General features: G+C 48.7%; 1 protein-coding gene across 15 annotated transcripts in view; it reads right to left on the reverse strand.

Moving 5' to 3' along the window:
- Positions 1-14,194, reverse strand: part of LOC126143126 (disks large homolog 5-like) — a 556,312-nt gene that overhangs the window by 298,230 nt on the left and 243,888 nt on the right. For 8 of the 15 annotated variants that reach the window (XR_007529641.1, XR_007529644.1, XR_007529643.1 and 5 more), the window contains exon 2: positions 1,043-1,178. The exons of 4 other annotated variants lie outside the window; for them this stretch is intronic. Coding sequence is in view for 7 of the 11 variants with exons in the window: in XM_049915329.1 (XP_049771286.1) it covers positions 1,043-1,178 (136 nt within the window). In the remaining 4 variants the exon portion in view is untranslated. Of the gene's footprint in view, positions 1-1,042; positions 1,196-14,194 lie in introns of all 15 variants that reach the window. 3 more of the 15 variants (XM_049915330.1, XM_049915331.1, XR_007529642.1) reach the window with 2 other exon arrangements.

The raw sequence follows: 14,194 nt of genomic DNA on the forward strand, positions 1-14,194 counted from the left end.
CACAGCATCTACAGCCTTAGATAACCTCAAACACATCTCGCCCATCCTCAGTGCTTCAGTATCCAACTCCTTCCACTTTGATTCTTCCAGAAGATTATCTTACACTTCTCTCTACTCTTCATTACTCAATCGTGATCCGAGTATCTGCATCTGGGTATGCCTTAAAACCCAATATCCGATTTTGGAATCTCTTCTTACGATCCAAGTGCATCTCCTCCTCTAATAAATCATTAACAGTATATTCGCTATTACCAGCTGAAATTTGTTGCAGACAGAGCTATTGAAATAATAGTCTGCTCACTCAGAACATGGCATACAGACTTATGAAAAATACCCAATCACTGAGACATGTAACATTTCACTGCCACACCGAACACTGAAGTGGAACCGAGGCTTGCAGCAGAAAGTGACTGATTACAATCTGGCAACAACCCAAGATTCTTGGATTTCCCAAATTTTAACCACACCATTATGGCTCACCTATATTACCATTGAGGGAGTACATGCAGGTTATGTAATTAACATAAGAACAATGAACAACTGGAACCAACTGAATGAAGCATTGCAGTTGTACAGACACCGACTTCATCTTCGGGAATATTTTGCTCTGTCCTGTCACCCAGATGTTGGCTTTTTGTCATTTTCCTAAATCACTTCAGGCAAATACCAGATATGTGCGTTCAGCAAGACCACAGCTAACCAACTGTCCTAGCCTCATAAAACATTCTGTGTGCATGTGTACTGGAGCTACTTGTATTCATAGTGTTATGGTGAGACATCTTACACCATCATGACAATTTCTGGGTTAAATAAGCACATACATAAAACAGAATGACATAGATCTGGTCTGCTGCTCTGGTCTGCTGCTATCTGCTCAAGCAGTCTATGAATGATAAAGTACAGAGGAAAATCACAGGTGTATCAGTAATGGTAACGCTAATGCAAAAAGAATGGATAGGAAGATCTGTTACGACTAGACCTCTAACAATATATAACAGCAAATAATCACCACAGAGACTTTTTTAAAATAGTGCAAACTTACATTTTTTTCATCAGATTCAGACTTCTTTTTCATTTCACTCATAGCCACACGTCTCCGTATCATCTTCACCTCCTCTTCTGGACGGATGCGCATCATCATCTCTTCTATGATTGGTCGTATTTGTGGATTACACACACTGGATAGTACAACATGCTATTACGATTGGTTTGCCGTGTTAAAAATAAAAGTTAATAGTCAAAGAAATAATATAAATACAAAAGTTACAAGACATCAGAAAATATCAGGGTATTTACAAATATTTAGCAAATTACACAGCACAGTAGTGTCACCTAGTGAAATGCACAGTTACCACTGTTTTAAAGTTTTTCATTTGTTACTGTTAGAAAAAACAGCTCAGAAACAGACGAACAACTAGAATGACAACAGCACAACCAGTGTTCGGCTGTAGTGAACTGTTTAAATACAAACAAATATGAACCTAGACTATACTAGATGCCAGTCTTACAACAACCTTTACTTAGCATTCGCATTCATTGCTTTCATCAACTCGACCAAGTTATCACCTTTCACCCTAAACTAGACTTCAGGCTACTGCTACAGAACTGTGTCATCACAACCAATCAACCCCACTTCAGCACGACACCAGTTGTACCATACTCATTCTAGCAGCTCACCAGAAACTGGCTAAGGTTTTTCAGCTTGCATTTAAGGAAACTTGCGAAAAATGGAAATTGTGTGTGAGAGATTTGTTATATGACTTAACAATTTTGTAATGGCCAAAATCAACAACCGTGCCTCAAATCCTATTGTTCAACTTTTGATAATCACCTTCACAGATGGCTGTTTACAATTCATCACAAACATGATTCTGTGAGAAGTAAATTATGTTAAGATGAGATCCGGAAGGACTGGCACATGACTTATTGTGATACATCCCAAGGCACGATGAGACTGCAACGTATTTGATTTTGCATTAACATCTAGCTATGAAAAAGTCCCAACAAATGCCACAAAACTGAAGTGTCAATTACTGTAAGGAAATGCTTAAAAAATTCTATCAACGGGAAGCAAGATGTCGATACAAAATCCTAACAGGAGACAAAACTGTCATATTCCAGAAACTAAGTAACGATCACTTGTTTATGTGTCCGAGTCAAAGTGAGACAAAGAGGTTTACGACAATTACTGAAGTAGAAAAAATAAATTAGAAACTAGAATGCAGATTACCATGGCTGGCTGATCATGAGAATAGAAAGGAGAAGAGAGCCACTCTGCATTACATTAAAACCACCACCCTAAAAGCCGTACAGTGGAGGACACAGAGGGACAAAGGACATACCCTAAAACTCATATCAAATGATAAAACACACCCTCACAAATAGAACATAGAACTAAAGCTACTGTTGGAGCATTGTCGCCTAACACTGAAGGTAGGGTGCTGGGAAATTTAAAAGTCCGCCACAGACCGGCTAAAAGTGGGCAGTCCAGCAAGAGGTGAACGACTGTAATTTGGAAGCCACAGCGATATTGAGGTGGGTCCTCGTGACGGAGGAGGTAACTAGGTGTGAGCCACGTACGGTCGATACAGAGTCGACAAAGAACAACTGATTCTATGCAAGACGCCCGCAGGGAAGACTTCCACATATTCGCAGTCTCCTTAATGACACAGTTTGTTGTGCATACTGTTACGTCACTCCGTCTCCCAAAGCTGAAAAACCTTGTGACATAAGACAGAACACACGGCAGTTTCATCAGAGATACCCATTTCCAGGGGAGGTTTCCGCATAGCCTGTCAACAAGTTCGTTACCTGGGATTTCAACGTGTCCTGGGGTCCACACAAACACCACTGAACAAGTGGACCATTCCCAGGCAGACGTGGCCTCCTGCATGTTTGCTACTAAAGGATGGCGAGGATAGCACTGGCCGGTAGCTCGGAAGCTGCTCAGGGAGTCAGAACAGAGAGGAAACTGCTTACCAGAACAGGAACGAATGTACTAAAGTGGATGAGATATGGCCACCAGCTCTGCAGTAAATACATTGCAGCTGGCAGGCAAGGAATGCTGTTCAATATGGTCTCTGAACATAGGCGAAGCTAACATTACCATCAGCCATCGAGTAAACAACTTCGGAGTCCCAGTACACGTCAAGAATTGAGAGGAAGCGACAGCAGAGAGCGTCGGGGTTAAAATGGTCCTTAGGGCCGTGCAAAAGGTCCAAACAACGCTTCGGCCGAGGTATACACCGTGGAGGTGTACGTGAATGGACCTCAAGCAGAGATGGTAAAGAGAAGGACTCCAGTTCAGAGAGAAGGGATCACACGCGAACCGAAATCGTGAGCCCTAATGTTGGCCACCGATGCGGGAGGTAAACTGCTGCATGCGGGAAAAGAAGACAGTAATTCAGATGCTCAGAGGAGCTACGAATGTGTGCAACAAAACTGTCAAGAAGTTGTGCACATCAGATCCACAATCGAGGGACTCTGGCCTCCACCAGGACACTGGTCACCCGACTCTTTCTAAAAGCTCCTGTCGCTAGGCAAATGCCACAGTGGTGCACTGGGTTGACTAAACGCAATGCTGAGGGCACCACCGAGCCGTAAACCGGACTCCCATAGTGAAGGCAGGATTGAACAAGGGCTCTGTAGAGCTGCAGCAACGTAGAGCGATCTGCACCCGAGTTGGTGTTGCTCAGGCAGCGGAAGGCACTGAGATGCTGCCAGCACTTCTGCTTACGCTGACTAAGTCAATTGAGCTTCTGGATGTCCTAAGAATCACTATATCTTCACTACAGTGAGTGGATCATCAATAAGATGAAGTTCAGGTTCCGGACGAATGGTACGACGCTGACAGAAGTGCACGACACACGACTTTGCGGCAGGAAACTGGAAGCTGTGGGCTAGCGCCCATGACTGTGCCTTGTGAATGGCACCCTGCAGGTGCTGCTCAGCAACACCAGTACTGGAGGAGCAGTACAAAACGCAGAAGCCATCTGCATACAGAGAAGGGGAGACCGACAGCCCTACAGCTGCTGCTAAGCCGTTGATTGGCACTACAAAATTGAGACACACTCAATACGGAGCCCTGAGGAATGCCATTCTCCTGAATATGAGGGAGGGGGGTGGGGGGGGCGGATTATGGGAGGCACCAACCTGGACACAGAGAGTACGGAGCTAGAGGAAGTTTTGGATAAGTGGAGACCCCACTTATACAATGTGGCAAGGATATGATGTCACCAGGTCGTGTCAAATGCTTTACGGAAGTAAAAAAAGACAGCAACCAGATGTTGGCATCTGAAAAAAGCTGTTTGGATGGCAGACTTGAGGGACACAAGATTAGCAGTGGTAGAGCGACCCTGGCAGAAACCGCCCTGACATGGAGCTATTAGGCCATGTGACTCCATCTCCCAACCCAACAACAAACACACAATATGTTCCAGCAGCTTATAAAGAACATTGGTAGGGCTGATGGTCCAATTACTATCCGCATCAAGTGGGTTTTTACTGGGTTTGAGCAGTGGAACGACAGTGTTCTCCCACCTTGCGATGAAAAGATGCCATCACACCAGATCTAGTTGAAGATGATGAGGAAATGGCACTTGTAGTCAGAAGAGAGATCATCTGAATGCGGATCCAATCCGGCCCACGAGCTGTGCCGGGTCAATGTGCAAGTGCGCTGAGGAGCTCCCACTCCATAAATGGAGCGTTAAAGGGTTCACTGTGGCGTGTAGTGAATGAGAGGACTTCCCTTTCCACTCGCCGTTTCAGGGTGCAAAAGGCTGGGGGGGAGGGGGGTGTAGTTCTCCAACGCAGAGGTTCAAACACAGTGCTCGGCATTCGCGTTTGCGTCGGTACAGAGCACGCCATTGATGGTAACACCAGGGACACCTGTTGGGGTCTGGTACCCAAAAAGACATCTGATCTTTGTCCAGACATGGGAAGGTGACATATGGCACCCAATGGTCGACACCTACCTCTACCAACACTCCTGTTTCCGTCGTTTTACAAGCTGGCATACACGGGTACGGACTCGCTTAAAGGCTATCAGATACTGTAAAGAGTGCCGCTCATGTCACTGTAGAGCTTGCCAACTAATTGCCTAATTGCCTCAGTAATTTCCGGCAACCACCAAGGGACTGTTTTTCGCCGGGGAGGGTGGGGGTGGGGGGGGGGGGGGGGGCACCCTAAAGAGCGAGGGATCACCTGTTCAACCGTCACATCGATGTTACCATGTCAGGGAGAGTTTAACTTAAAGTTTCCCAATCCACCTTGTTTAAAGCCCATCTGGGCAGGCATCTGTGGGCCTGACGCAGGGGCAGTGACAGGAAGATGGGGAAGTGGTCACTACCACACAGGTCGTCACGTGATCTCCAGTGGATAGATGGGAAAAGTCCTGGGCTGCGAATTGATAAATCAATGGTCAAGTAACTAAGTAACCACACTCAAATGTGTGGCAGGCCCAGTATTTAGGAGGCAGAGATCGAATTGCGTCAGTAAAGTTTCAACAGCTCTGCCTCGGCCAGTAACCACGGTGCCACCCCACAAGGGGTTATGGGCGTTAAAATCTCCCAAAAGTAGGAAAGGTTTAGGGAGTTGATAAATCAGTGCATCTAATACATTCAGGGGTACTGCACCATCTGGAGGGAGATATACGTTGCAGACAGTTATTTCCAGTGTCATCCATATTCTGACAGCCACAGCTTCAAGAGGGGTTTGAAGGCACACATTTTCACTACATTTTTTTTTTTTTTTTTTTGTTGTGGTTTTAGGGCGCAAAACTTCTATGGTCATTAGCGCCCAGCCCGTGACTTAGGACAGTAAAAAACCGAAATTTAAAACCAGCAGCAATGGGAACAAAGTCAGAAAATTGGAGAAACTAAAAATAGAAGACTGCTTAAAAATCCACTACAGAAAGGGGGTGATTGTCCCCAAAAAAGGCTTCAAATGACTGACGTCATTTCACTGTCACTAATAAACTGTAGAACGCGGTCGGCGGAGCGCGTGGCATCTGCTAAAATCGACGATAGATCAGGCGATAGCTGTAGACGGGAGCGTAACGGATTAAAATAGGGGCATTCAATTAAAAGGTGTCTTACCGTCCACAGCTGAGAGCAGTGGGGACAGAGTGGGGGAGGATCGCCGCTTAAAAGATGTCGATGGCTAAAACGACAATGCCCTATCCGGAGTCTAGCTAAAATTACCTCCTCCCGACGACGCGTTCGGGAGGAAGAGGTCCAAGCGCAAGGAAGGGCTTTCACTTCCCGCAATTTATTACAGGGAAGTGCCGACCAATGGGCATGCCATAATTGAGCAACATGGCGACATAAATCGTTCCGAAGATCGGTGAAGGGAAGCGACTGAATAGCTGGCCGAGGAAGAGAGACTGCGGCCTTGGCCGCTATATCGGCCGCCTCATTCCCACAGATACCAGCGTGTCCCGGGAGCCAGAGGAACGCCACCAAGACGCCCCTCAGGTGAAGCAAGCGCAGACAGTCCTGAATCCGGTGGACCAGAGGGTGCACAGGGTAAAGAGCTTGGAGACTGAGGAGAGAGCTGAGAGAATCGGAGCAGATAACGTACTGTATCCGCTGATGGCGGCGGATGTAGTGGACAGCCTGGAGAACAGCGTAAAGCTCCGCAGTATAAACCGAACACTGGTCGGGAAGTCGAAAGCGATTTGGGGTGTCGCCAACAATATAGGCACTCCCTACACCTAACGATGTTTTCGAGCCGTCGGTGTAAATAAATGTGGCGTCCGTCATTTCTGCACATAGAGCAGCAAATGCCCGACGATAAACAAGTGTAGGGGTACCATCTTTGGGAAATTGACAAAGGTCACGGAGCAGGCAGATCCGGGGACGGAGCCAAGGCGGTGCTGTACCCCAAGTTGTCAGGAAGGTTTTAGGAAAGCGGAAGGAAAGAGAATGGAGCAGTTGACGGAAGCGGACTCCCGGGGGTAGTAGGGAGGAGGGGCGGCCTGCATACCCTACATCAAAGGAGGCGTCGAAAAAAAGGTCGTGGGCTGGATTAGCAGGCATGGAAGACAGACGGCTAGCATAACGACTCAGGAGGACTGCTCGCCGATTGGACAGCGGAGGTTCAGCAGTCTCAGCATAAAGGCTTTCCACAGGGCTAGTGTAAAAAGCTCCAGACACTAAACGTAATCCACGGTGGTGGATAGAGTCGAGACGCCGAAGAATAGACGGCCGAGCAGAGGAGTAGACTATGCTTCCATAATCCAATTTCGAGCGCACTAAGGCGCGATAGAGGCGGAGAAGGACCACTCGGTCCGCTCCCCAGGAGGTACCATTCAGGACACGGAGGGTGTTAAGTGATCGCAGACAGCGAGCCGAAAGATAGGAAACGTGGGAGGACCAGCATAGTTTTCTGTCAAACATAAGACCCAAGAATTTAGCGACGTCTGAAAACGGAAGGTTGACAGGACCTAGATGTAAGGAGGGCGGAAGAAACTCCGTACGTCGCCAAAAATTGACACAAACGGTCTTACTGGGTGAAAAACGGAAGCCAGTTTCGATGCTCCACGAGTGGAGGCGATCGAGACATCCTTGAAGACGTCGTTCAAGAAGGCTGGTCCGTTGAGAGCTGTAGTAGATCGCAAAATCGTCCACAAAGAGGGAGCCCGAGACATCAGGAGGGAGACAATCCATAATTGGATTTATGGCGATGGCAAACAGTACAACACTCAGCACGGATCCCTGGGGTACCCCGTTTTCTTGGGAGAAAGTACGGGAGAGAGTAGTGTTCACCCGCACCCGAAAAGTGCGCTCTGCCATAAATTCGCGAAGAAAAAGGGGCAGCCGGCCTCGAAAGCCCCAAGAGAACAGTGTGCGGAGGATGCCTGTCCTCCAACAGGTATCGTATGCTCTCTCCAGATCAAAAAATATTGCTACCGTTTGGCGTTGCCGGAGAAAATTGTTCATGATATAAGTGGAGAGAGCGACAAGATGGTCAACTGCAGAACGATGCTTCCGAAATCCGCATTGGGCTGGTGTTAAAAGGCTGCGGGATTCCAGCCACCAAGCTAAACGGTAATTCACCATACGCTCCAAAACCTTACAGACACTACTCGTGAGAGAAATGGGGCGATAGCTAGAGGGGAGATGTTTGTCCTTTCCAGGTTTCGGAACGGGAACGACAATAGCTTCCCGCCACCGTCTGGGAAAGGTGCTGCCGGTCCAAATTCGATTATAAAGGCGAAGGAGGTAACGCAGACTATGGGTGGATAAATGCAGCAACATTTGGACATGGATACCATCCGGTCCTGGGGCGGAGGAGCGAGAAGATGAGAGGGCATGTTGGAGTTCCCGCATGGAGAAAACAGTATTGTAGCTTTCGTGATTTGGGGAGGAGAAAGCAAGAGGTCGCACTTCCGCTGCACGTTTCTTCGGGAGAAACGCTGGCGGGTAATTTGAAGAGCTCGAAATCGCAGCAAAGTGCTGACCCAACGAGTTAGAAATTGCGACGGGGTCCACTAAGGTATCATGCGCGACAGTGAGCCCAGAAACCGGGGAGAAACTAGGCGCGCCTGAGAACCGTCGAAGCCGACTCCAAACTTCCGAGGAGGGAGTGAGGGTGTTAAATGAGCTAATAAAGAATTTCCAGCTTGCCTTCTTGCTATCGCGGATGACGCGACGGCATCGCGCACGGAGCTGCTTATAGCGGATACAGTTGGCCAAAGTAGGATGGTGGCGGAAAATGCGAAGAGCACGTCGCCGCTCACGTATTGCGTCACGGCATGCCTCGTTCCACCAAGGAACTGGGGGGCGCCGGGGCAATTCGGAGGTGCGTGGTATTGAACGTTCCGCAGCTGTAAGGATAACGTCGGTAATGTGTGTGACCTCATCGTCGACGCTGGGAAAGCGACGGTCATCGAATGTCGCGAGAGACGAAAAAAGTGTCCAATCGGCTTGGGCAAACTTCCAGCGTCGCGGGCGCATATATGGCAGTTGAGGCTGCAGTCTGAGGACATATGGAAAGTGGTCACTCGAGTGTGTATCATCAAGGGCGAACCATTCGAAGCGCCGAGCTAGCGGAACAGTACCGACCGCAAGGTCCAAATGAGATAAGCTTGTCGTGGAGGCAGACAAAAATGTGGGGACCCCAGTGTTGAGGCAAACTAGATCCGCTTGGTGGAAGACGTCTAGCAATACGGAGCCACGTGGACAAGGGTGTGGAGATCCCCAAAGCGGGTGGTGGGCATTGAAGTCCCCAACCAGCAAATAGGGGGGTGGAAGCTGACCAAGAAGATGAAGGAGATCAGCTCGTGCCATTGGCGTGGACGATGGAATGTATACAGTACAAAGAGAGAACGTGTATCCGGAAAGTGAAAGACGGACGGCGACAGCTTGGAAGGAAGTGTTTAAGGGGATTGGGTGATAATGGAGAGTATCACGGAGAAGAATCATGAGTCCTCCATGGGCTGGAGAGCCTTCAACAGAGGGGAGATCATATCGGACAGACTGAAAATGAGGGAGAACAAAGCGGTCATGGGGACGCAGCTTTGTTTCCTGAAGACAGAAGATGACCGGCGAGTAGGAGCGTAAGAGGACCGACAATTCATCCCGATTGGCTCGAATGCCGCGGATATTCCAGTGGATAATGGACATGGGGTGAAAAGAGAATGGAGGAATGGGACCAAAGTTGCTGTCAACTCAAAGACTGCTCGGAGCTAGCAACCGACAGCATGGAATGGCATTCAGCCGAAGGCAGAAGATCCTGATCCATAAGTTGGTCAGGAGCAGTCCCTGCCACCAGCGATCGGCCGGTTGACCGGCCACCAGCAGTGCGCCTCGGCGACACAGAAGATGGCCGAGGGCGATTTCCGCCAGGTGGTGCTGTAGAGGGGGCACGCCTTGGCGGAGAAGGAGAGGAACTGGGTTTCTTTGTAGCCTTCTTGGAAGAATGTTGTTTAGAGGAAGGAGGAACCGATGGTTGTGAAGCTGCGGTCCGTAAAAACTCTTCACGAGTATGCTCTTTTTTCGAAGACTTGGCGTCCGACTTTTGGGCTCGAGATGTAGCAGAACCCGACGGAGGGTGAGCCATAGAGTGGGCAGGCGAAAGTGGTGAGGTTGAACGAGTGATCTTTGCGCTGGCCGATCTGACGACCGTGGTACTAAAGGTGAGGTCGCAAGTCTGCGTGGCCGCCTCCTTTGTTGGCCGAGGAGAAGCAAGGACAGTGCTGTATTTTCCTGTCTGAGGCACGGTGGGCTTGCGACTGGCGAATAATTTTCGAGCAGCAAAGGTCGACACCTTTTCCTTCACCCTTATTTCCTGGATGAGCTTCTCATCCTTAAAAACGGGGCAATCTCGAGAGGAAGCAGCGTGGTCACCCATACAGTTGATGCAGCGAGGGGATGGAGGTGGACAAGCACCCTCATGGGCATCCTTGCCACACGTAGCACATTTGGCTGGATTGGAACAGGACTGACTGGTGTGATTGAACCGCTGACATCGATAGCAACGCGTAGGGTTTGGGACGTAGTAAGGGCGAACGGAAATTATCTCATAGCCCGCTTTGATTTTCGATGGGAGTTGAACTTTGTCAAACGTCAAGAAGACAGTGCGGGTTGGAATGATGTTCGTGTCAACCCGTTTCATTACTCTATGAACTGCCGTTACGCCCTGGTCAGACAGATAGTGCTGAATTTCTTCGTCAGACAATCCATCGAGGGAGCGTGTATAAACGACTCCACGCGAGGAATTCAAGGTACGGTGCGGTTCCACCCGGACAGGGAAGGTGTGGAGCAGAGAAGTACGCAGCAATTTTTGTGACTGGAGGGCACTGTGTGTTTCTAACAACAGGGTGCCATTCCGTAATCTGGAACAAGACTTTACAGGACCTGCTATTGCGTCGACTCCTTTCTGAATAATGAAAGGGTTGACCGTGGAGAAGTCGTGACCTTCATCAGACCGAGAAACAACAAGGAACTGTGGCAACGATGGAAGAATCGTCTGTGGCTGAGACTCAGTATGCTTACGTTTGTGACTAGACTTAGTGGAAGGTGAGGAAACCATTGCGAAAGAATCCCCCATGATTACCGGCGTCTCCGATGGCGCGCTCCTCCCTTGTGGGGGCCCTCTCTGAGGGCACTCCCGCCTTAGGTGATTGTTCACACCTCAGGTCACACCTCCCGACAAACGGACGGAGGGACCAATCGGCATTTGCGGAAGGTATCAGCTCGGGTAATCACCCCTCCCTGGGCCTGGCCGTTACCAGGGGGTACGTACGTGTCCTACCTGTCTACCCGGGGCGGGGAATTACGCGTTACCCCGTCACCGGCTACGCACGAAGGGCGTGGGTCGGCCTTCAGACACGCACAGGGAGGAAGAAAGAGAAAGGGAAGGGAAGGAAGAGAGGTCTCAAACGCCGCAGCGGAGAAAAGAGAAAGAGAAGAGGTAAGGAAAAGAGAAGGACAAAGGAAGGAAGAAGACATAAAAGCAAGGAAGGCAAGAAATGCAGTACATTTACGAGCGTCCGTCTCCGGACGTAGGCACAAACCATACTCCCAGATGGGGAGAAAGAGAAGGAAAGAGCCAGAGGTGAGGGGAGGAGGGGCGAAGATAGGGATGGGGAAGGATGCGGAATGGGAAGGTATGCAGCCCGGAAAGGAAGGAAGGCCACATTAGCTCGGGGTCCCGTGCTCGCTACGCACGTATCCACAAAAGAGTTGTGGACCCCCTGGGGGGACATTTTCACTACAGACCGAGTTTACGACATAAATGTGAACTCCACCCGACACTATTATAATAGCTACGGTTCATATAATATCCCTTATAGTTGCAGGGGGCAGGTGTCTGCATTGCCGGGAACCAGGTTTCCTGGAGGGCAATGCAGAAAGCAGGTGTAAAGCTTAACAGTTGCCATAGCTCAGCCAAGTGGTGCAAAAAACTGCCGCAATTCCACTGGAGAATGACATCAGCGTGCGACTGGGAAGGTTTGGAACATTCAATGAGGCAGTTTATGCCTCAGGGTCACCTGCTGCCACCGACTTTTTGCCTGAGCAGTCTATATCCATTGTGTGTGAGGGTCCAGCAGAGCTTTTAGGAAGCAGTGGTGTGGGCGCCACCACAAGTTCCTTGTTCTTGGGGGTCTTCTTTTCTGATTTCTCGTACTGTTCCTTGGGTTTCCCTGGCTGGGAGGACTTCACTGATTTAGTCTCTGGGACTGAGGATGAGTGTGAAGCCCTACAACCAGCTGCTTTTGGGCTCTTCAGCCACTGGCAGGTGTCACCTTTCCCACTAGCAGAAACCTGGAAGAAAGTGACCAAAGGGACCCCTTCCTGGTGAGAGGAGCCGAAGAGGCCTTACGCTTCTCTGGCTCAGAAGTGGAGACTGAAATCCCTGATGGTTGGGGAGGGAGGGCGGAGGGTTGTTGCACCCGAAGTAGGTGGTGCGGGAGCACGGGCACCTCCCGGCCACAGCAAAGGCCACCTGGCATGATGGCCATTGCCGGGAGTCCTGATGCCCCAGGGTGAGTGGCATCTACTCCTTGGCACACGTGGGGAGTTAACGGTGGAGGCATCAACCGACAGGGTACATGGCAGCCCCACCACAACGGACATGCTTCACTGCTGGATATGAGGTGCACAGAATTCCATGGTCATCATCGGTGCAGAAAACTACACTGCATAGTGGGTGGAGGAAAACAATCACAAAGGTGTCCTCACCCAAGAGATGGAGGATGAGTGGGACTGCAATGCCAGAACAAGGAAGTTGGCTATATATCTCGATGCACGATGGACACGAAGCACCATGTAAGGTGCCCTTACCCAACTGGCTTGCTCGTCAGGAAAATTTTGAAAAATGGAGGTCAAACCCTACAGAGGACCATCACAAAGGTCAAAAAGCATGAGACTCCTTTTAGTTGCCTCTTATGACAGGCAGTAATACCTTTGACCTATTCTAGCCCCCGGACCTGCAAGGGGGCACACACTATTCATAATAAATTATTCTTATGTTATACCATTTTCTGCTGTTGTTGGTATTACCATATACTCATCTGACCAAAAATCTTTGTCTTTTTTATTTCCCTTCACTCACCACTACTACTATATTTAGATTGAGCCTCTGCATTTCCCTTTTCAGTATTTTCTAGCTTCCATGCCACATTTGAACTTCTGAAATTCAATGGCCAAACTCTTAGAATGTTATCCTTTCATTGATTATTGAAGCTTTTTCTCAAGGTCACCTTCCCCTACGGCAATCCCCTCCCAGAGATCTGAACAGGGGACTAGTCCAGAATCTTTTGGCAATGGAGAGGTCATCATGACACACTCACTTACAGGCCACATGTCCTGAGGATACAAGTTATGTGCCTCTAATGCAGTGGTTTCCTTTGCCTTCTGCATCCTCATGCTGTTTATCATTGCTGATTTTTCTGCCTTTAAGGGCAGTTACCCACCCCAGTTGCTCTGAACCTCTGTCCACTCCTCATCCTTTTGAGAAGGCCGACCATTGAAAGAATGAGGGTGGCTTGTTATGCCGGAAGTCTTTGGCTGACAATCACGATTATTAATCAAATTTAAGTGGTGGCATGTTTCGAACCTGGGACCATGGACAGTTTGATTAGTACTCACAGGTACTACCCCTAGACAACAAGTGCACCACATATGTCCCATCATTAAGCAGACATGCCATCTTGCTATTGCAATGACAAATGATTACATGTATTGTCATGTTAAAGCTTCAACATAGAGATTCTCATGCAACAATCTGGAAGTGACAATACAGGAAATAAATTTCCTGTACAAGTCCATGATCATTGTGAATATTCCACAAATAAAAACATCAGCATCACTTAATATATTTATTTACAATGCTATTTCAGCTAATTCCATCATAAAAACTAACTCAAATTAAAAGAACAGAATTGCATGTCCATTACAAAAAATGGTAGAAAGTAACTGAAGGTTTCGTGACAGACTGCTGGCGACAAACAGACTACTGCTGGCACACAAACAGACTACTGCTGGCACACAAACAGACTACTGCTGGCACACAAACAGAATACTGCACACAGACTGCTCGGTTTGGTGTAGTTATTTCCGGTGCAGTTCTCTCGTTACTATCTGCAACAGTCATTCACTGCTGCAAGGGAATCCAGGGTCTGTTCACCTTGAAGCTTTCTTCTTTCTTGTTGAAGCTAGTGTCATGTTGCGTATTTCTATGGCGTCTC

Source organism: Schistocerca cancellata, unplaced genomic scaffold (assembly GCF_023864275.1).
Source record: "Schistocerca cancellata isolate TAMUIC-IGC-003103 unplaced genomic scaffold, iqSchCanc2.1 HiC_scaffold_782, whole genome shotgun sequence".
Taxonomy (NCBI): Eukaryota; Metazoa; Arthropoda; class Insecta; order Orthoptera; family Acrididae; genus Schistocerca; species Schistocerca cancellata.